We start from the raw sequence: 25,002 nt of genomic DNA, 5'->3' as shown, positions 1-25,002 counted from the left end.
ATTATGGACAGGAGATTGTTGGACTGCACCAAAAAAAGATACCCCATGTCCAAGAGCAAAGGATAAGCCCCAACAAGACTGTAGAAGGGGCAAAATTTCATTTAGAATAGAACCCCATATTTACCAGAAACACTTGGAAGGCACAAACAAAACCTTGTGCACACCAGGAACTAGAGACCCCACAGACACTGAGCCAGACCTGCCTTTGAGTGTTTCAGTGTCTCCTGCAGGGGCACGGGTCAGCAGTGGCCTGTCACAGGGACAGGATCTCTGGCTGCAGCAGACCTGGGAGGCATGACATATGGAATAAGTCCTCTGGACAAGGTCGCCATTAGCCTCACCATAGAGCCATTGAACCATTGAGCAGATGGCCCACAAACTGAAAAACAATTATACCAAAGAAGTTCTCTCACTGTTATAAAAGTACTAGAGCCCACAACAGATTTTCAAACCTGGGGATCTGACAAATGGATGAGAAGCCCCGGGAATTTGTCTTTGGAGGCCAGTGGGATTTGATTACAGAACTTCTACAGGACTGGGGAAACAGACTATTGGAGGACACAAACAAAACCTTGTTCACACCAGGGCCCAGGATAAAGGAGTAGTGACCTCAGAGACTGAGCAAGGCTTGCCTGTGAGTGTCTATGAGTCTCAAGCAGTGGCATGGGTTAACAGAAGCCTGCTGTGGGGTCAGGGACTATGAATACAACAGTGCTGGCATAATTTCTTTGAAGTATGTTGCTATAACCCCTACCATAGTTTGGCCTCAGGCCAAATAATAGGAGGGAACACAGCCCTGTTCATCAACAGAAAATTGGATTAAAGGTTTACTGAGTATGGCCTCACCCATCAGAACAAGACCCAGATTTCCCCACATCACTCCACCCCATCAGGAAGCTTCTACAAGCCTCTTATTCTTATCCATCAGAGGGCAGATAGAATGAAAATCACAATCACAGAAAAATAACCAAACTGATCACATGGATCATAGCCTTGTCTAACTCAATGAAATATGAGTCATGTCATGTAAAGCCACCCAAGACGGACAGGTCATGGTGGAGAATTCTGACAAAATGTGGTCCACTGGAGAAGGGAAAGGCAAACCACTTCAATATTCTTGCCTTGGGAACCCCATGAACAGTATGAAAAGCTAAAAAGTTATGACACTAAAAGATGAACTCCCCAAGTGGGTAGGTGACCAATTAACTATTGGAAAGCTATGCTTTTTCAAGTAGTCATGTATGGATGTGAGAACTGGACTATAAAGAAAGCTGAGCCCTGAAAAACTGATGCTTTTGAACTGTGGTGTTGGAGAAGACTCTTGAGAGTCCCTTGGACTGCAAGATCAAACCAGTCAATCCTAAAGGAAATCAATCCTGAATATTAATTGGAGGACTGATGCTGAGGCTGAAACTTCAATACTTTGGCCACCTGATGTGAAGAACTGACTCATTGGAAAAGGCCCTGATGCTGGAAAAAATTGAAGGCGGGGTGAAGGGGACGACAGAGGATGAGATGTTTGGATGCATCACTGACTCGATGGATATGAGTTTGAGCAAGGTCTGGGAGTTGGTAATGGACAAGGAAGTATGGCATGCTGCAGTCTATGGGGTTGCAAACAGTCAGACACGACTGAGTGGCTGAACTGAACTGAAGAGTGGAGAAATAACTCCAGAAAGAATGAAAAGATGGAATAAAAGCAAAAACCATGTCAGTTGTGGAGGTGACTGGTGATGGAAGTAAAGTTCTATGTTGTAAAGAACAATATTGCATAGGATCCTGGAATATTAGGTCATGAATAAAGATAAACTGGAAGCTGTCAAACAGGAGATGGCAAGAGTGAACATTGATATTTTAGGAATCAATGAACTAAAATGGACCAAAATGGGCAAATGTAATTCAGATGACCATTATATCTACTACTGTGGGCAAGAATCCCTTAGAGGAAATGGAGTCTTAGCCTTCATAGTCAACACAAGATTCTGAGATGCGGTGCTTGGTTGCATTCTCAAGAATGACCAAATGATCTCTGTTCATTTCCAGGCAAACCATTGAATATCAACATAATCCAAGACTATGTTCCAACCACTAATGCCAAAAAAGCTGAACAGTCCTATGATGACCTACAAGACCTTCTAGAATTAACACCAAAAGAGGTGTCCTTTTCATCATAGTGGACTGGAATGCAAAAGTAGGATGTCAAGAGATACCTGGAGTAACAGGAAAGTTTGGCCTGGAATACAAAATGAAGCAGGTCAAAGGCTAACAGGGTTTTGCCAAGACAACACACTGGTCATAGCAAATACTCTCTTCCAACAACACAAGAGAAGACCTGGACATCACCAGATGGTTAATACCGAAATCTTATTGATTATATTCTAACCTCAGATATGCAGATGACAGCAACCTTATAGCAGAAATGAAGGCATATTAAGAACAGATGGTAAGAATACACAGAAGAACTACAAAAAAAGTTCTTAATGACACAGATAATCATGATGGTGCAATCGCTCACCTAGAGCCAGACATCCTGGAGTGCAAAGTCAAGTGGGCCTCAGGAAGCATCACTACGAACAAAGCTAGTGGAGGTGATGAAATTCCAGTTGAATTATTTCAAATCCTGAAAGATGATGCTGTGTAAGTGCTGCACTCAATATGCCAGCACATTTGGAAAACTCAGCAGTGGCCATAGGACTGGAAAAGGTCAGTTTTCATTTCAATCCCAAAGAAAGGCAATGCCAAAGATTGTTCAAGCTACCACACAATTGTGCTCATCTCACACCCTAGCAAATTAATACTCAAAATTCTCCAAGCTAGTCTTCAACAGTACATGAACCAAAAACTTCCAGATGTTCAAGTTGGATTTAGGAAAGGCAGAGGAACCAGAGATCAAATTGTCAACATCCACTGGATCATAGAAAAAGCAAGAGAATTCCAGAAAAACATCTATTTCTGCTTTATCGACTATGCCAAATCCTTTCATTGTATGGATCAAAACAAACTGTGGAAAATTCTTAAAGAGATGGGGATAGCAGACCACCTTACCTGCCTCATGAGAAATCTATATGGAGGTCAAGGAATAACATTTAGAACCGGACATGGGACAACAGACTGGTTCCAAATTGGGAAAGGAGTATATCAAAGCTGTCTATTTTCACCTTGCTTATTTAACTTACATGAAGAATATATGATGTGAAATGCCAGGCTTGGATGAAGCACAAGCTTGAATCAAGATCACTGGGAGGAATATAAATAGCTTCAGATATGCAGATGACACCATTCTTAAGCCAGAAAGTGAAGGGGCACTTAAGAGACTCTTGATTAATGTGAAAGAGGAGAGTGAAAATGCTGGCGTAAAACTTAACATTCAAAAAACTAAAATCATGACATTCAGTCCTATCACTTCCTGGCAAATAGATGGGGAAAAATGGAAATAGTGACAGACTTTATTTTCTTGGGCTCCATAATTACTGCAGATTGTGACTGCAGTCATGAAATTAAAAGAAGATTGCTCCTTGGAAAAAAATTTATGACAAAGTTAGTGTATTAAAAAGCAGAGATATTACTTTGCTGACAGCGATTTGTCTAGTCGTTGTTTTACCTGTAGTCACGTATGGATGTGAGAGTTGGACCATATAGAAAGCTGAGCACTGAAGAATTGATGCTTTTGAACTGTGGTGTTAGAGAAGACTCTTGAGAGTCCCTTGGACTGCAAGGAGATCCAATCAGTCCATCCTAAAGGAGATCAGTCCTGAATATTCATTGGAAGGACTTATGCTGAAGCCAAAGCTCCAATACTTTGGCCACCTGATGGGAAGAACTGACTAATTGGAAAAGATCCTGGTGCTGGGAAAGACTGAAGGCAGGAGGAGAAGGGGTCGACAGAGGATGAGATGGTTGGATGGCATCACTGACTCAATGCATGTGAGTTTGAGTAAGCTCTGGGAATTGGTGATGGACTGGGAAGCCTGGTGTGCTGCAGTTCATGGGGTCACAGAGTCGGACACGACTGAGTGACTGAACGCAGCTGAACTAAGTCTAAAATGGAGAAGTTCTTCATGTCAGCAAAATAAGACTGGGAGCTGACTGTGGCTCAGATCATGAACTTCTTATTGTCAAATTCAGACTTACATTGAATGAAATAGGGAAAACCACTAGATCATTCAGGTAAGACCTAAATCAAATCCCTTATGATTATACAGTGGAAGTGACAAATAGATTCAAGGGATTAGGTCTGATAGACAGAGTGCCTGAAGAACTATGGACAGAGGTTAATAACATTGTACAGGAGGCAGTCATCAAAACCTTGCCCAAGAAAAATAAATGCAAAAAGGCAAAATGGTTGCCTGAGGAGATCTTACAAATAGCTGAGAAAAGAAGAGAAGTGAAAGGCAAAGGAGAAAAGGAAAAATATACCCATCTGAATGCAGAGTTCCAAAGAATAGCAAGGAGAGATAAGAAAGCCTTCCTTAAGTGATCAATGTAAAGCAATAGAGGAAAACAATAGAATGGGAAAAACAGAATTCTTCTTAAGAAAATTAGAGATATGAAGGGAATATTTCATGCAAAGATGGGCACAATAAAGGACAGAAATTATATGTACCTAACAGAAGCAGAAGTTATTAAGAAGAGATGTCGAGGATACACAGAAGAACTATACAAAAAAGATCTTAATGACACAGATAACCATGATGGTGTGATCACTCACCTAGAGTCAGACGTCCTGGAGTGCAAAGTCAAATGGCCCTTAGGAAGCATCACTATGTACAAAGTTAGTGAAGGTGATGGAATTATAGTTGAGCTAGTTCAAATCCTAAAAGATGTGTGTGTGTGTGTGTGTGTATAATATATTTACCACAATTTGTGTATTCATTCGTCAATGGCCACTTAGGTCACTTCGACATTCTGCCTATTGTAAGTAATGTTGTTACGAACAAAGGCATACAAATATCTGTTCAAGTCTCTGTTTTCACCTCTTTTGGGTAAATACCCAGAAGTGGAATTGCTAGATCATATGGTAATTCTATGTTTAAATTTCTTGAAGAATCACTGTATCATCTTCCACAGAGGCTGCACACATTTACATCCCCAACAGGGTGCCAATCCCAGCACAATCTGGCCAACACATGTTATTTTCTGTCCAATACTTGATATTTTCTGGGTTTATTTTAATAGCCATTCTAATGGGTATGAAGTCGCTTGAAATTTTAAAGTATGGAGCTACCCCACGCCTGAGGCCAGGGCCGGCGGCCAAGAGGAGCTACCCTACGTCCAACAGGCAGTGGCTGCGCGGGCGCAGGAGGGCGGAGAGGAGCTACTCCGCGTTCAAGGTCAGGAGGGGCGGCCTTGAGGAGATACCCCTCGTCCAAGGTAAGGTACAGCGGCTGCACTTTGCTGGAGCGGCTGTGAAGAGATTTTCCACGACCAAGGTAAGAGAAACCCAAATAAGACGGTAGGTATTGCTAGGGGGCACCAGAGGGCAGACAAACTGAAATCATAATCACAGGAAACTAGCCGATCTGATCACACAGACCACAGCCGAATGTGGTCCACTGGAGAAGGCAATGGCAAACCACTTCAGTATACTTGCCTTGAGAACCCCATGAACAGTAACAAAGGGCAAAATGATAGGATACTGAATGAGGAATTCCCCAGGTCAGTAGGTGCCCAGTATGCTACTGGAGCTCAGTGGAGAAATAACTCTAGAAGGAATAAAGGGATGGAGCAAAAGCAAAACCAATACCCAGTTGTGGATGTGACCAGTGATAGAAGCAAGGTCCGGTGCTGTAAAGAGCAATATTGCATAGGAACCTGGAATGTTAGGTCCATGAATCAAGGCAAATTGGAAGTGGTCAAACAGGAGATGGCAAGAGTGAACGTTGACATTCTAGGAATCAGTGAATTAAAATGGACTGGAATGGGTGAATTTAACTCAGATGACCATTATATCTACTACTGTGGGCAGGAATCCCTTAGAAGAAATGGAGTAGCCATCATGGTCAACAAAAGAGTCCGAAATGCAGTACTTGGATGCAATCTTAAAAATGACAGGATGATTTCTGTTCGTTTCCAGGGCAAACCATTCAATATTACAGTAATCCAGGCCTATGCCCCAACCAGTAATGCTGAAGAAGCCGAAGTTAATCGGTTCTATGAAGACCTACAAGACCTTTTAGAACTAACACCCAAAAAAGATGTCCTTTTCATTATAGGGGACTGGAATGCAAAAGTAGGAAGTCAAGAAACACCTGGAGTAACTGGCAAATTTGGCCTTGGAGCACGGAATGAAGCAGGGCAAAGGCTAATAGAGTTTTGTCAAGAGAATGCACTGGTCATAGCAAACACCCTCTTCCAACAACACAAGAGAAGACTCTACACATGGACATCACCAGATGGTCAACACCGAAATCAGATTGATTATATTCTTTGCAACCAAAGATGGAGAAGCTGTATACAGGTAGCAAAAACAAGACCAGGAGCTGACTCTGGCTCAGATCATGAACTCCTTATTGCGAAGTTCAGACTTAAATTGAAGAAAGTAGGGAAAACCACCAGACCATTCAGATATGACCTCAATCAAATCCCTTATGATTATACAGTGGAAGTGAGAAATAGATTTGAGGGACTAGATCTGATTGATAGAGTGCCTGATGAACTCTGGACGGAGGTTCGTGACATTGTACAGGAGACAGGGACCAAGACGATCCCCATGGAAAAGAAATGCAAAAGAGTGAAATGGCTGTCTGAGGAGGCCTTACAAATAGCTGTGAAAAGAAGAGAGGCGAAAAGCAAAGGAGAAAAGGAAAGATATAAGCATCTGAATGCAGAGTTCCAAAGAATAGCAAGGAGAGATAAGAAAGACTTCCTCAGTGATCAATGCAAAGAAATAGAGGAAAACAACAGGATAGGAAAAACAAGAGACCTCTTCAAGAAAATTAGAGATTCCAAGGGAACATTTCATGCAAAGATGGGCTCGATAAAGGACAGAAATGGTATGGACCTAACAGAAGCAGAAGATATTAAGAAGAGGTGGCAGGAATACACAGAAGAACTGTACAAAAAAGATCTTCACGACCAAGATAGTCACGATAATGTGATCACTGACCTAGAGCCAGACATCTTGGAATGTGAAGTCAAGTGGGCCTTAGAAAGCATCACTACGAACAAAGCTAGTGGTGGTGATGGAATTCCAGTTGAGCTATTTCAAGTCTTGAAAGATGATGCCGTGAAAGGGCTGCACTCAATATGCCAGCAGATTTGGAAAACTCAGCAGTGGCCACAGGACTGGAAGAGGTCAGTCTTCATTCCAATCCCAAAGAAAGGCAATGCCAAAGAATGCTCAAACTACCGCACAATTGCACTCATCTCACACGCTAGTAAAGTCATACTCAAAATTCTCCAAGCCAGGCTTCAGCAGTATGGAAACCCATACTGCTGATGTTCAAGCAGGTTTTAGAAAAGGCAGAGGCACCAGAGATCAAATTGCCAACATCCGCTGGATCATGGAGAAAGCAAGAGAGTTTCAGAAAAATATCTATTTCTGCTTCATTGATTATGCCAAAGCCTTTGACTGTGTCGATCACAATAAACTGTGGAACATTCTGAAAGAGATGGGAATCCCAGACCACCTGACCTGCCTCTTGAGAAACCTGTATGCAGGCCAGGAAGCAACAGTCACAACTGGACATGGAACAACAGACTGGTTCCAAATAGGAAAAGGTGTACGTCAAGGTTGTATATTGTCACTTTGCTTATTTAACTTATATGCAGAGTACATCATGAGGAACGCTGGGCTGGAAGAAGCACAAGCTGGAATCAAGATTGCTGGGAGAAATATCAATAACCTCAGATATGCAGATGACACCACCCTTATGGCAGAAAGTGAAGAGGAACTCAAAAGCCTCTTGATGAAAGTGAAAGAGGAGAGTGAAAAGGTTGGTTTGAAGCTCAACATTCAGAAAACAAAGATCATGGCATCTGGTCCCATCACTTCATGGGAAATAGATGGAAAAACAGTGGAAACAGTGTCAGACTTTGTTTTTTTGGGCTCCAAAATCACTGCAGATGCTGATTGCAGCCATGAAATTAAAAGACGCTTGCTCCTTGGAAGGAAAATTATGACCAACCTTGATGGTATATTAAAAAGCAGAGACATTACTTTGCCAACCAAGGTCCGTCTAGTCAAGGCAATGGTTTTTCCCGTGGTCATGTATGGATGTGAGAGTTGGACTGTGAAGAAAGCTGATCGCCGAAGAATCGATGCTTTTGAACTGTGGTGTTGGAGAAGACTCTTGAGAGTCCCTTATACTGCAAGGAGATCCAACCAGTCCATTCTAAAGGAGATCAATCCTGGATGTTCATTGGAGGGACTGATGCTAAAGCTGAAACTGCAATACTTTGGCCACCTCATGCGACGAGTTGACTCACTGGAAAAGACTCTGATGCTGGGAAAAGTTGGGGGCGGGAGGAGAAGGGGACGACGGAGAATGAGATGGCTGGATGGCATCACCGACACTGTGGACATGAGTTTGAGTGAACTCCGGGAGTTGGTGATGGACAGGGAGGCCTGGCGTGCTGTGGTTCATGGGGTCGCCGAGAGTCGGACACGACTGAGCGACTGAACTGAACTGAACTGAACCATCTAACAATAATTGAATTGACTACTCCTATATAAACAAACTTGCAATATTTTTATAACAATTATGCAATTGAAGCTTTAGTCTCCATTCAAATTCTGAAATACATTATCTTTAGTAAATTTTTATAAAGTACTAAATAGTTTGCATGCTTCTTATCTTAATATTAATGCCAGATTTATATTACTATTTCAAAGGGAAATGTCATTATTTCTGAGGTAATTTCAGACAATGATGTGAGCCTATTTGTGTGATTTACATAAAATAGAATTCACACTTAGAGTCCTGAGTTAATCAGAATTGCTATGTATACTCTTCAAATACATCAAATTTATGTTTTGCTCTTAATTGTGTTTTGGCTATTTGTACCTGGCTTAAAAGAAAAATATTAATATTTCTAAATATGTCCAAAGCCTGATCTATTCAAGAGTCTATGGTATAAAAAGTGTTACCCATCTACCTTTCCCTCCCCATAGCCAGCCACCTCTATTTAAGACAGAAGATTCAGCTGAGACAATAGCAGTTATACTTTATAACAGAAAATACTTCTGTTCGTCATCTGGTGCAGTTCACTTTAAAAAGGCAAGTCATAAACTCAATAACGAAAAAAGTTGTTATATTCTAATTAATAATCTTTGAAAATAAAAATTACTTTGTACTATATTTTGATATCCTATTCCAGTGTTTATTTGCTAACTTCTTGTCGAGAAAAACATCGCTTAACTTTGGTCAACTGTTTGGCACCCAGAGGACTCCCATTTTTACACTGTGGAGTTTGGAATCTTTTTTTGGCCTTAAGTACTGTTTTGCTTTTGATTTTTACTATTTCCTTTCCTCAATGGATTTAAGGTTTTTTTCCTAAAATTAATGTATGCATAACCAAAAATATACAACAATATAGAGAATAACACATAAATCAAGCAATCTCATTACTTAGATAAAACTACAATTAACACTTGGTGTATACATTTTTAGAATTTTTATGCACACATACAGATACAAGTATATAAGTTATATTTTCTATAAAAGTGATCATGCTACATATTTATTTTTCAGTATTCTAATTCTAATCAATAATATGTTCTGGATATAGTTCCATGTCAGTACATGCCATGCATATCTAAGGGCTATAATAGTATTCTAGCCAATTACTATTAAACAATGGCTAAACATTGAGGCCTCAACTTCCGAATGTAAAATAGAGGAATGAACTATCCAATGGTGAAACACATTCCTGTCAAATCTGAACTTGCTGATTAAGAATGATGGGTCTTATGGTAAGGTAGTTAATCCTTTTGTCCTAGACTGAATATGCAACTACAGTTGCTTCATACCTGTTAAAACAAATTATTCTTGAAGGATCTTAAAAATCTATAAAAAAAATTAATAAAAGAACTTCCCCCTTCCTCAAAATTTCATGATGCAGGAAAACATCAATTCCTACTCAAACACCAAATACAGTTAATAATTATTCATAGTAACATAATTTTCTTTCCTTATTTCTTTCCTTTTGTTTTATTTTCCCTTTTCAAGATCTATCTATTCTCTCCTAACAATTGCTTAAAGACCTACAGCAAAGAAATCCCCCAATTATATTTCTGTCTATTTATTTTCTGCAGCAAAAGATAAAAGAAAAACTAAACACCTTTTAACACTTAGTTCAGTCCTTAATCAAGAAAAGCTAATGGTACCCAACATGAGTCTTTAAATGAAATAAAAATGCAAACATGTATTTCTTAAAGATAGACAACATTTCTAAACTCTTAGAAGCTGAAGTTTGATAGACAATTTGTTCCATTAAGCTTTGTTCACCACTGTTTGCTAAACAATGCAGCCTGTGCTACTCAAACATCCTCAATTTTATTTGAGTTCTTCTTCATATTTTCCCAGGAAGTGATGCAAGGAAAGATGATTGTACTTTAAAGGGATAAAACTTTTAATAATTCTGTGATTTTTGTGTGATATCTCACTAAACCAATGAAAACCCAGACACACACATGCATAAACATATGCATGCACTGCACACATGCACACACTTACAGTAAAGATGTACTAGATGGTGTGTGTATTAACTGGCCTGTTTCTGCTAGCTCAATGGCATGTTTTCTTTCAAGCTTTTCATAAAGAAGCACAATGCTTGATCTGGACTGATCATATTCTCTGAGCAAAATCTTCTGCAGATACTTGCTGTTCAAATGCTCCAATCTGTTCGAGAAGTAAATAAAATAAAAATTCCAGGAAATTAGTGTCATTTATTTTCAGGAATTTTTAAACTATAGTTAGAAGGTCCCATAACTGGTTCACCCACTGCCTATTTCATATGTAACTTGTTTAAATGGAAAAATTATTTTATGGTGTAAAGAGAAGAAAAAAACTGATAAATTCTAATTTCAAATGTCTTTATTAAGAAATTGTAGCTTTAGGTTTATCCCACTAATGTCAATCAAGCCAAGGGAAATGTAGACTTATGAAGAAAAAATATTTACACCAAAGACAGAAGTATTGGCCACATAGGGTCTATATTTCAGAGAAGGCAGCTGAAATATAGTTTATTTCAATGACTGGGAAAAGGAATGGAACACCACAGTTAAATATTTGCTTAAGGAACCTGAATTTAAACTCACAAAATGAAAAATAAACCATGTTAAACTACCGTTTCACAACACCTGAGTGAAAATACCAGCTAAATATAGATTTATAGGCAATAAGTTCATATTAAAAATAATTCACCACAATCTTGAATGCTTTCCTGAGGTCTACTTCTTTTTTAAATGTTTACATATTTTAAAGTCACTTTCTGATTCTCCAGGACTTTAAAGCCACCTTGACTCTAGTCTCAACATGAAATTTACTCAGGAAGACAGTAGATGGCAATATCAGAAAAACAAAACTTTAGAATGATAAATAGCAATTTTTGCCAATGAAAAAATTGGACCCAGAAATTTATGGGCATGGTAGAGATTCTACTTTAGAGGAGGAGGATATTTGTATACAATAGGTGAAAGCAAAGGGAGAAGGAAAGGAGATGACCCCAATCTGTGTAAGAATAAAGTCTTCGAAGTGTGTGTGTAGCTCTTCTGCCAACAAAAGTCACTGCATAAAAACACATAGAACATACTTAAACAGAGAGCCAGGTAATTAGCTCAAACTGCTTATTGTAAAAAGAAAAAAATGTGCTAGGCTGTTTGAATTATTAGAAAAGGCAGGACAGTAGGTGTAGGGGCTTCCCTGGTAATTCATATGGTAAAGAATCTACCTCCAGTGCGGGAGATCCAGTCTTGATCTCTCGGTCAGGAAGATCCCCTGGAAAAGGGAATGGCAATCCACTCCAGTATTCTTGCCTGGAGAATTCCCACGGACAGAGGAGCCTGGTGGGCTACAGTCCATGAGGTTGCAAGGAGTTGGACACGACTGAGGGACTAACACACACAAACAAGTCCCAATCATGGTTTATCACGGTTTACATCCTTTCTCTATGATCAAAAACATGAATCCAAATCAAACATGGAAAAAATGATTTTTGTTAGATCCTTTGTATTTATAAGAAGGGTAAATGAATCTTTCCTTATCAGAGTTTAGAATTAACTTTCTTTGAGGATGAACACTATTAAAATTTCTCTTGTTTGCTGCTAAAACCGTATTTGGTTTTTTACACAGTTCGTGCAAGGAATCTAGGCTGAAGCAGGAAATTTTAATATGTGTTGCTACCAGGGTACTTGCGAATAGGTCCTAATTTAGAATAGTTTAAATATTTGGATTTAAAATCTCAGACTAGATTTAATATCAGCATTAAAAGTATTCCTTTTATAATTCACTCAGTCATTCACTTCTTTATTTAAAAATATTTATTGGGTACCTATTATGTAGGGTTTCCCAGGTGGCGCTACAAGTAAAGGACCTGCCTGCCAATGCAGGAGACATAAGAGACATGGGTTCGACCCGTGGGTCAGGAAGATACCCTGGAGGAGGGCACAGCAGCTCACTCCAGTATTCTTTCCTGAAGAATCCAATGGACAGAGGAGCCTGGCGGGTTACAGTTCATAGGGTTGCAAAGAGTTGGACAGGACTGAAGCGACTTAGCATGCACACATGCACACCTATTATGTAGAAGGAACTTTTCTAAGTGCTGCAGTTATAGAACTTAACAATGCAAACAAGGTCTCTATACTTTTGCCACTTATATTTTAGTTTGAGGGAAACTTATAAGAATGATATATTTTATATGAATTATATTTTTAAATTAAAATAAAATATCATTTAATAAAGAAAAAAACATTAAAATACCAAATAATTACAGTGCAATGATACAATAGAGAATGAATATTAAGGGACTAACTCTTTGAGGAATGAAATTTTAGCCAAGGCTTAAATGACATGAAGGTACTAGGCATGCAAAGATCAAGTAGAAGAGAATTTCAGGCAACAGGTACATTACACAAAGGTTTCAAGGTAACAATATGCTGATCTTAATGTGTTAGTAAAGACATGCCTGCAGTATGGTATATGGCAGAGAGAACAGAACTAGACGTGGAAGGAAGCTAACAGTAGTTAGAATTATAAACTGAGGTAAAAAGTTTGGATACGTTTTAAGCAACAAGATATTCAGTTCAGTTCAGTTCAGTTCAGTTCAGTCGCTCAGTCGTGTCCGACTCTCCGCGACCCCATGAATCACAGCACGCCAGGCCTCCCTGTCCATCACCAACTCCCGGAGTACACTCAAACTCATGTCCACAGAGTCGGTGATGCCATCCAGCCATCTCATTCTCCGTCGTCCCCTTCTCCTCCCGCCCCCAACCTTTCCCAGCATCAGAGTCTTTTCCAGTGAGTCAACTCGTCTCATGAGGTGGCCAAAGTATTGGAGCTTCAGCTTTAGCATCAGTCCCTCCAATGAACATCCAGGACTGATCTCCTTTAGAATGGACTGGTTGGATCTCCTTGCAGTATAAGGGACTCTCAAGAGTCTTCTCCAACACCACAGTTCAAAAGCATCGATTCTTCGGCGATCAGCTTTCTTCACAGTCCAACTCTCACATCCATACATGACCACGGGAAAAACCATTGCCTTGACTAGACGGACCTTGGTCGGCAAAGTAATGTCTCTGCTTTTTAATATACTATCAAGGTTGGTCATAACTTTCCTTCCAAGGAGCAAGCGTCTTTTAATTTCATGGCTGCAATCAGCATCTGCAGTGATTTTGGAGCCCAAAAAAACAAAGTCTGACACTGTTTCCACTGTTTTTCCATCTATTTCCCATGAAGTGATGGGACCAGATGCCATGATCTTTGTTTTCTGAATGTTGAGCTTCAAGCCAACCTTTTCACTCTCCTCTTTCACTTTCATCAAGAGGCTTTTGAGTTCCTCTTCACTTTCTGCCATAAGGGTAGTGTCATCTGCATACCTGAGGTTATTGATATTTCTCCCAGCAATCTTGATTCCAGCTTGTGCTTCTTCCAGCCCAGCGTTCCTCATGATGTACTCTGCATATAAGTTAAATAAGCAAGGTGACAATATACAACCTTGACGCACTCCTTTTCCTATTTGGAACCAGTCTGTTGTTCCATGACCGGTTTTAACTGTTGCTTCCTGACCTGCATACAGGTTTCTCAAGAGGCAGGTCAGGTGGTCTGGGATTCCCATCTCTTTCAGAATGTTCCACAGTTTATTGTGATCCACACAGTCAAAGGCTTTGGCATAGTCAATGAAGCAGAAATAGATGTTTTTCTGAAACTCTCTTGCTTTCTCCATGATCCAGCGGATGTTGGCAATTTGATCTCTGGCGCCTCTGCCTTTTCTAAAACCTGCTTGAACATCTGGGAGTTCACGGTTTACATACTGCTGAAGCCTGGCTTGGAGAATTTTGAGCATGACTTTACTAGCGTGTGAGATGAGTGCAATTGTGCGGTAGTTTGAGCATTCTTTGGCATTGCCTTTCTTTGGGATTGGAATGAAGACTGACCTCTTCCAGTCCTGTGGCCACTGCTGAGTTTTCCAAATCTGCTGGCATATTGAGTGCAGCACTTTCACAGCATCATCTTTCAAGACTTGAAATAGCTCAACTGGAATTCCATCACCACCACTAGCTTTGTTCGTAGTGATGCTTTCTAAGGCCCACTTGACTTCACATTCCAAGATGTCTGGCTCTAGGTCAGTGATCACATTATCGTGACTATCTTGGTCGTGAAGATCTTTTTTGTACAGTTCTTCTGTGTATTCCTGCCACCTCTTCTTAATATCTTCTGCTTCTGTTAGGTCCATACCATTTGAAACTTTATATAGGATAGTAACATGATTTGATGTAAAATCACTTTCTTTGGAACTGTGCATAATACCCCCCTACCCCAGGAAGGTCTGAGAATTTTATGCACACTATGCTGAAGAAGCCGAAGTTAATCGGTTCTATGAAGACCTACAAGACCTTTTAGAACTAACACCCAAAAAAGATGTCCTTTTCATTATAGGGGACTGGAATGCAAAAGTAGGAAGTCAAGAAACACCTGGAGTAACTGGCAAATTTGGCCTTGGAGCACGGAATGAAGCAGGGCAAAGGCTAATAGAGTTTTGTCAAGAGAATGCACTGGTCATAGCAAACACCCTCTTCCAACAACACAAGAGAAGACTCTACACATGGACATCACCAGATGGTCAACACCGAAATCAGATTGATTATATTCTTTGCAACCAAAGATGGAGAAGCTGTATACAGGTAGCAAAAACAAGACCAGGAGCTGACTCTGGCTCAGATCATGAACTCCTTATTGCGAAGTTCAGACTTGAAGAAAGTAGGGAAAACCACTAGACCATTCAGATATGACCTCAATCAAATCCCTTATGATTATACAGTGGAAGTGAGAAATAGATTTGAGGGACTAGATCTGATTGATAGAGTGCCTGATGAACTCTGGATGGAGGTTCGTGACATTGTACAGGAGACAGGGACCAAGACGATCCCCATGGAAAAGAAATGCAAAAGAGTGAAATGGCTGTCTGAGGAGGCCTTACAAATAGCTGTGAAAAGAAGAGAGGCGAAAAGCAAGGGAGAAAAGGAAAGATATAAGCATCTGAATGCAGAGTTCCAAAGAATAGCAAGGAGAGATAAGAAAAACTTCCTCAGTGATCAATGCAAAGAAATAGAGGAAAACAACAGGATAGGAAAAACAAGAGACCTCTTCAAGAAAATTAGAGATTCCAAGGGAACATTTCATGCAAAGATGGGCTCGATAAAGGACAGAAATGGTATGGACCTAACAGAAGCAGAAGATATTAAGAAGAGGTGGCAGGAATACACAGAAGAACTGTACAAAAAAGATCTTCACGACCAAGATAGTCACGATAATGTGATCACTGACCTAGAGCCAGACATCTTGGAATGTGAAGTCAAGTGGGCCTTAGAAAGCATCACTACGAACAAAGCTAATGGAGGTGATGGAATTCCAGTTGAGCTATTTCAAGTCTTGAAAGATGATGCCGTGAAAGTGCTGCACTCAATATGCCAGCAGATTTGGAAAACTCAGCAGTGGCCACAGGACTGGAAGAGGTCAGTCTTCATTCCAATCCCAAAGAAAGGCAATGCCAAAGAATGCTCAAACTACCGCACAATTGCACTCATCTCACACGCTAGTAAAGTCATGCTCAAAATTCTCCAAGCCAGGCTTCAGCAGTATGTAAACCGTGAACTCCCAGATGTTCAAGCAGGTTTTAGAAAAGGCAGAGGCACCAGAGATCAAATTGCCAACATCCGCTGGATCATGGAGAAAGCAAGAGAGTTTCAGAAAAACATCTATTTCTGCTTCATTGACTATGCCAAAGCCTTTGACTGTGTGGATCACAATAAACTGTGGAACATTCTGAAAGAGATGTGAATCCCGGACCACCTGACCTGCCTCTTGAGAAACCTGTATGCAGGTCAGGAAGCAACAGTTAGAACTGGACATGGAACAACAGACTGGTTTCAAATTGGAAAAGGTGTACGTCAAGGTTGTATATTGTCACCTTGCTTATTTAACTTATATGCAGAGTACATCATGAGGAACGCTGGGCTGGAAGAAGCACAAGCTGGAATCAAGATTGCTGGGAGAAATATCAATCACCTCAGATATGCAGATGACACTACCCTTATGGCAGAAAGTGAAGAGGAACTCAAAAGCCTCTTGATGAAAGTGAAAGAGGAGAGTGAAAAGGTTGGCTTGAAGCTCAACATTCAGAAAACAAAGATCATGGCATCTGGTCCCATCACTTCATGGGAGATAGATGGAAAAACAGTGGAAACTGTGTCAGACTTTGTTTTTTTGGGCTCCAAAATCACTGCAGATGCTGATTGCAGCCATGAAATTAAAAGACGCTTGCTCCTTGGAAGGAAAGTTATGACCAACCTTGATAGTATATTAAAAAGCAGAGACATTACTTTGCCAACCAAGGTCCGTCTAGTCAAGGCAATGGTTTTTCCCATGGTCATGTATGGATGTGAGAGCTGGACTGGGAAGAAAGCTGATCTCCGAAGAATCGATGCTTTTGAACTGTGGTGTTGGAGAAGACTCTTGAGAGTCCCTTATACTGCAAGGAGATCCAACCAGTCCATTCTAAAGGAGATCAATCCTGGATGTTCATTGGAGGGACTGATGCTAAAGCTGAAACTGCAATACTTTGGCCACCTCATTCGACGAGCTGACTCACTGGAAAAGACTCTGATGCTGGGAAAGGTTGGGGGCGGGAGGAGAAGGGGACGACCGAGAATGAGATGGCTGGATGGCATCACCGACTCTGTGGACATGAGTTTGAGTGTACTCCGGGAGTTGGTGATGGACAGGGAGGCCTGGCCTGCTGTGATTCATGGGGTCGCGGAGAGTTGGACACGACTGAGCGACTGAACTGAACTGAACTGATTTAGTTTTAAGGTCTGGACTTAGGGTTGGTCATATCCTTCATGATAAGAAAAAGAAAGATCTTTGTTTCTTTAGCTGTCATCACTTTTTAAACATGTGAGTGAGTAAATCTCAACTATTCCCAACAGAAACATACAGAAAGGTATACAAGCTCATTTCCATTTTTCTATGCATGTACACAAGCATACTTTCGGCAAATTCTCACTTGTCTTTCCAGTAATATTGTCCCCAGTGTCCTGATATATCTTCTATGCCAGCCAGCAAATGATCAAAGAACTGAAATAAAACAAAATATATGTCTAAATACATAGTATACATGAGGAACTTGGTTGCTGCTGCTGCTGCTAAGTCATTTCAGTCGTGGTTAATGCTAAATAAAAGGATCTCTCAAAACCATCTTCAAAATTATTGATTTCATCTGAGTTGCTTGTTTGTTTAATCCTAAACTCTGTTCAGGGTAAGCATAAAAAGGAGCATCTATATTTATAAATAAGAATGTTTGCAATAATTCTAGCATAAGCATTAGAGACACTGCATTTAAAATTGGAAATGCACATATTAATCAGTATCATATGATAAATTCATTCCATTACCACAGTCTAGGTCTGGTAAATTGAAAGAAATAAAAGATGTAAAAGGCATAATTCTTGCTTCTGAAGGATATATAACCAAACTGGAGAGGCAAGATCAAAGCACATACATGATAATTCAGTTTAAACTTGGCATGTGTATATGTATAAATGCAGCAAGAAAAGGAATATTTAGTAAAGAAATAGAAAAAGATGAATTTAGAGAAGGCTTATATTAAAATATACAGTGTGAGCTTGCCCTAGGAGAAATGGTGTTACATATGGAAAAAATAAATCATTCTTTGTAATGGGGACATCATGGGTAACATATATGGGAGAAAATAAGGAACTTTATAAGAGATTTATGAAAAAAGAAGGTTGGATAGATGTAGATCAAGGGTGGGGAAAGAAAGCAGTTAACAAAGGACTTAAAGTGCTAAGATTAAAAGTTTAATTTGACATAACATCACAAAAAATAAACTGAATATATTTATGAAGAAATAATAAACCCAACTTGAGTGATATTCTATTGATACAAAGTATCTTCATGAACTTTTCAAAACTGCCAGTGTCATGAAAAGTAACAAAAATTGAAAAACAGTGTTAGATTAAAGGTAACTGAAAAGATATGACAACTAAATGCAATGCATGATCCTAGATGAGGAGAAAAATACTATAAAATATTGGGACATTTGGAAAAATTTTGAATATGGTATTAAATTAAATAACACTATTGTTAAACTTTCTGAATTTGATAAACAGTTGTGACTGTGTACTAGAATGTCCTTTTACTTAAAAATATTAATACATGCTGAAACATTTAGAAGTGAATAATCAGGATGTCTGCAACCTAATTTCAAACCATTCAGCAAATGACACTAATATGTAGCAAATGACATTAATATGTAGCAAATGACACTAATATGTAGATAGAGAGTGGTAAAACAAATATGGCAAATGTAACAGAGAGTCAAGGTAAAGGGTATATACATATTCATTGAACTATGTTTGGAATCTGTACACTTGACATCTTTAAAATAAAAAGTTGAAAAAGGAAATAAAATTTGACTTGGTCCTATAAATTGGCTATATTATGTCTTATCAATATAATATATATTACACAGTCATTAAAACTGACCCATATGGTAGGAATAACACAGGAAAGATATGATTTTCCCTAAAAATAACCTAAAAAAGTCTTTCAATTATAATAAAATTATCAATATGCTTATTTTATAACTTGGGCAATTAGCTATTAAAATTTGAAAGAATGTAATCAATTGAGCTAATCATGCTTATCTGTACATGTTCTTAGGCACATGAATGCAAGCTAAGTAGCTTCAGTCGTGTCCAACTCTTTGCAACCCTATGGACCATAGTCCATCAGGCTCCTCTGTCCATTGGATTCTCCAGGCAAGAATACTGTAGTGACTTGTCATTCCCTTCTCCAGGGGATCTTCCCACCCCATGGATTGAACCCATGTCTCTTATGTCTCCTGCATTGGCAGGTGGGTTCTTTACCACTAGGGCCACCAGGAAGCCCTTTTAGGCACATAATTATTAATAAAACATGTATTTTACATATAAAAAGCCATTATATGTTCAGAAAATGTATCCCAGAAAATTATGATCTGTGCCATATTGAAGTTAGAGGTAAGGTAGACAAACTATCCCTTCCATTTGACTAAAATTCCCAAAATTTTTCCATATTAATAAAAATAAGAATATCTTGATAGCATTCTTATTATTCTCTATATTTCAATATTCCTATTGATACATTCTATAAAAGCCCATCCAAGATAAGCAAAAAGCAAATTCTATTTCAATAAGACAAAACCAAGTGATAGAGTTCACATCTTTAAATTTCTCTGATCTTCTCCTTATTTCTAATGTTGAAATAAGGCATTTTTGTCTAAACTCTGGGTAATTTTGAAACTCTATGTCAAAGAGTATATTTTGCAATTTGAATATGGAAATTTTTAGCTTTCTCAATCTTTGGTGGTATATAAAAAACTCCACCAAAGTTAAAAATATCCCAAGAAAAATTTTCCAACTACATAAGGGTTGCACAGGTCAGTTTGTAAACAATTGCTTTATAATATCGAACAAAAAATCAACTCAGCTACTGGATAATTTAGTCTAGTATTATGAATTAATATGTTAAACAAACCCAAAACACTTATAATTTACACTAAAAAAACATAATTCGTAGGTTATTCAACCTGGATAGGCCTTCAGAGATCGTGAAAACAGCCATTCAAATTTACTGATTAGGAAGCCAAGTGCACAAAAAGGTTAAAAGACTTTCCTAAGATAATGTGGAAAGCCAGATAGTAACAGAGTTAAAGGTTGCTGCTGCAAGCTTTGTGTTACATCAGAATTCATGAGCTCCAGAGGAGAGGATTTCTATCGGGGGTCAGAGATGAGGTTGACTACTTGGAGCTATTCGTGCAGCAAAGTTTTATTAAAGCATAGCAGAAATAGGGAAAACTTCTGACATGGATATCAGAAAGGAACAGAAATAGTGCCCCATTGTTAGTTTTAAGCGAAGTGTTTTATGGTTGTTAGAAAGTTATTAATCAGATAAGAGAGACGCTGCAAAGCTGAGGGAGTTTCACCAGGCCCCTCTACCACAATATGCATTTTTGAGAAAGGATGGTACCAAGTCATCCCCTGGCCATAAAACAATTGACATGAATACTGGTTTGTTGAGCCATTATCAGCCCAAGGTTTGAGAAAAGAAAAGGTCTTAGGCAGAACCATTTTGAAGAAAGGCAAATTCCAAAGCGAATGTATAGTTTCGTTAACATAGCTTAAGAAAAACATTTCCATAAGGAAAATACATTGGTTAGCTCAAGGAAGAACCAGGTGTCTTCAACACAGAATTTAAAAAGCCTCTTTTAATTTTTGTGTAAAGAAGGAAAAAATGTCTGCCACTGGGCTTCCCTGGTGGCTCAGCTGGTAAAAAATCCCCCTGCAATGTGGGAGATCATGGTTCAATCTCTGGATTGGGAAGATCTCCTGGAGAAGGGCACAGGCTACCCACTACAGTATTCTGGCCTGAAGAATTCCGTGAAATGTATAGTCTATGGGGTCGCAAAGAGTTGGAGATGACTGAGCGACTTTCACTTTCACTTGAAGTTTATTTCCTCCTGTCACTTGGAGATCTCTAGCTTTCCTACCTGTTACCCTCTCAAGAGCAAATGCTAATATTCAGACTTTCATTGTTCTTATCACTTACCAAAAGAATGGATTGATTGATTTTCAAATTACAGATTGTTAGAATATAAAAAATGAGTGCATGCACGTGTGCTCAATCACTTCTATTGTGTCCGAATCCTATGAACAGGCGCCCACCAGGCTTCTCAGTCCATGGTATTCTCCAGGCAGAATACTGTAGTGGGTTGCCATGCCCTCCTCCAGGGGACTTTCCCAACCGAGGGATTGAACACACATCTTCTGAATCTCCTACATTGCAGGCAGATTCTTTACCCACTGAGCCACCTAGGAAGCCCAATATAACAAATACCTATTCAGAAAATCACATCTTCTTTTATTAGAGAAATTCAATTATAAGAAGATCTAGGAGGAAGGAACAAGATGGCGGAGAAATAGGATGGCGAGACCACTCTCTCCCCAACAAATTCATCAAGAGAACATTTGAACGCAGAGTAAAGTCCACAAAACAACTTATGAATGCTGGCAGAGGACATCAGGCACCCAGAAAAGCAGCCCATTGTCTTCGAAAGGAGGTTGGAAAAAACATAAAAGATAAAAAGAGAGACAAAAGAAGTAAGGACAGAGTTCCATCCCGGGAAGGGAGGCTTTAAAAAGAGAAGTTTCTGAACACCAGGAAACACTCTCACTGGCGAATCCGTGGTGAGCCTTGGAACCTCAGAGGGCCACATAACAGGGAGGAAAAAAGAAATAAATAATTAAAACCCACAGATTACCCACCAAACCGTAACTCCCAGCGGAGAAGCAGCGCAGATGCCTGCATACGCCATTAGCAAGAGGGGGCTGGGCAGGGAGGAGCCGGCTGAACTGCTTAGAGAGAGGACTGGGCTTGAATGCCGCGAGAACAATCTGAGAGAACTGGGGATAGCAAAGCAGACTGGGATAGTTTCCCCGTGAAAAGGCGGAGAGCTCTAACCTAAGACTCCACCAGCCCCACTCACAGAACAAAGGACTGAGCAGAGCGAGCCGGCTGCGGTCGGCCCATCCCCCATCCCCCGCCAAGACAGGCAAGGGAGGGCAGCCAGAGCTGGAGGGGGCAATTGAGGACCCAGAAAGGCATCCAATACCAAACTGCAGGCAGACTTCGTTGCTAATCAAGACTTCCTGGGCTCGGGCCGGTCGATATCTGCCTGAGAAGGTACGCCAGTTGTACACCCAGAAAACCGAGTGGCAGGGACTGGGGAGGCAATAAGTCACAACAACCGTGCTCGCCAAACACCTAGTCACCTGAGCTGCTCAGACCAGGGAAAGCACAAAACGCAGGCCCAACCTAGTTTGCGACTTTGTGGAGTACCCGAGAACCTGAACTTGAGCCGCTCAGACCTGGGAAGTGCATACAACCCAGCGCTGGCCTCGGACAGTTCCCAGCAGAGAAACTAAGAGCCTGTGTAGTGTAGACTGGGACAGCACGTGCGCTGTGAGTGGGGGCAAACCCAGTGTGGCCGAGACGCTGCGAGCACTCCCCACAGACGTCAGAGATAGTTGTCTGCACTTTCCTCCCTTCCAAGAACAGGACTGAACAACTGAGCCTTAAAAAGTGTCCACCCACCCCCTAGTATCAGTGCGGAAATTAGACACTGAAGAGACCAGCAAACAGAAGCTAAAACAGAGGGAACCACCTTGGAAATCACAGATACAGTAGTCTAGAGGCTACTCCAAGAATAAGACAAAAAACCAGAGGCAAGAGGCTTAAGTCCGAATCCTGAGAACACCAGAGAATTCCTGACTCCAGGGAACACTAATCAATAGGAACTCATCAAACGTCTCCATACCTACACTAAAACCAAGCACCACCCAAGGGTCAACAAGTTACAGAGCAAGACATACCATGCAAATTCTCCAGCAAAACAAGAAAATATCACTGAGTTTCAATATACAGGCTGCCTAAAGTCACTCCAAACCCACTGACATCTCATAACCCTTTACTGGACACTACATTGCACTCCAGAGAGAAGAAATCCAGATCCACCCACCAGAACACCGACACAACTATCCCTAACAGGGAACCTTGACAAATCACCCGTCCAACCAGACACACAGCGAGGATACTACATAATAACGAGAACTCCACAAACGGCCAGAAGAGGGAAAGGCCACCCCGCGCAAAGCAATATAAGATGAAGAGGCAGAGAAATACCCAGCAAGTAAAGGAACAAGATAAATGCCCACCAACACAAACAAAAGAGGAAGATACAGGGAATCGACCTGATAAAGAATTTCCAATTTTGATTTTGAAATGATTCAAAATCTTGAAAGCAAAATGGAGTTACAGATAAATAAACTGGAGAAAAGGATTGAGAAGATGGAAGAAAGGTTTAATAAGGAATTAGAGGAAACAAAAAAGAGTCAATATACAATGAATAATGCAATAGATGAGATCAGAAACACTCTGGAGGGAACAAACAGTAGAATAACAGAGGCAGAAGTCAAGATAAGCGAGTTAGAAGATAGAATTGTAGAAATAAATGAAACAGAGAGGAAAAAAGAAAAATGAATTAAAAGAAATGAGGACAATATTAGAGACCTCTGGGACAATGTTAAATGATTCAACATTGGAATCATAGGAGTCCCAGAAGAAGAAGACAAAAAGAAACACAATGAGAGAATACTTGAGGAGATAATAGTTGAAAACTTCCCTAAAATGGGGAAAGAAATAATCACCCAAGTCCAAGAAACCCAGAGAGTCCCCAACAGGATAAACACAAGGCGAAATACTCCAAGGCACATATTAATCAAATTAACAAAGATCAAACACAAAGAACAAATATTAAAAGCAGCAAGGGAAAAGCAACAAATAACACACAAGGGGATTCCCATAAGGATAACAGCTGATCTTTCAGCAGAAACACTTCAGGCCAGGAGGGAATGGCAAGATATACTTGAAGTGATGAAAGAAAATAACCTACAGCCCAGATTACTGTACCCAGCAAGGATCTCACTCAAATATGAAGGAGAAATCAAAAGCTTTACAGACAAGCAAAAGCTGAGAGAATTCAGCATCACCAAACCAGCTCTCCAACAAATGCTAAAGGATCTTCTCTAGAGAGGAAACAAAGAAAGGGTGCTAAACTCGAACCCAAAGCAATAAAGAAAATGGCTACAGGATCATACTTATAAATAATTACCTTAAATGTAAATGGGTTGAATGCCCCAACCAAAAGACAAAGGCTGGCTGAATGGATACAAAAACAAGACCCCCATATATGTTGTCTACAAGAGACCCACCTCAATACGAGGGACACATACAGACTGAAAGTGAGGGGCTTGAAAAAGATATTCCATGCAAATAGAGACCAAAATAAAGTAGCAATACTCATATGAGATAAAATAGACTTTAAAACAAAGGCTGTGAAAAGAGACAAAGAAGGAAACTACATAAAGATCAAAGGATCAATCCAAGAAGATATAACAATTATAAATATTTATGCACCCAACATAGGAGCACTGCAATATGTAAGATAATTACTAACAAGTATGAAAGGGGAAATTAAAACACTGCAATAATAGTAGGAGATTTTAATACCCCACTTACATCTATGGATAGATCAACTAAACAGAAAATTAACAAGGAAACACAAACTTTAAATGATACAATAGACCAGTTAGACCTAATAGATATCTATAGGACATTTCACCCCAAAACAATGAATTTCACCTTTTTCTCAAGCGCACATGGAACA

The 25,002-nt window shown here is 39.8% G+C and overlaps 1 protein-coding gene across 1 annotated transcript in view; it reads right to left on the bottom strand.

Moving 5' to 3' along the window:
- LOC129563936 (sodium/hydrogen exchanger 2-like) overlaps positions 1–25,002 on the bottom strand; it is a 107,303-nt gene that overhangs the window by 7,162 nt on the left and 75,139 nt on the right. Inside the window, 3 exon segments of the mRNA XM_088834275.1 lie at positions 286–379; positions 10,677–10,841; positions 17,722–17,792. Of these exon segments, the coding sequence (XP_088690401.1) occupies positions 286–379; positions 10,677–10,841; positions 17,722–17,792 (330 nt within the window).

The sequence above is a fragment of the Moschus berezovskii genome, chromosome X (genome assembly GCF_049115385.1).
Source record: "Moschus berezovskii isolate FMDL1 chromosome X, NW_MosBer_1.0, whole genome shotgun sequence".
NCBI classification, from domain to species: Eukaryota; Metazoa; Chordata; class Mammalia; order Artiodactyla; family Moschidae; genus Moschus; species Moschus berezovskii.
The sequence above is the reverse complement of the archived record's forward strand: the minus strand, read 5'-3'. Positions and strand labels throughout refer to the sequence as shown.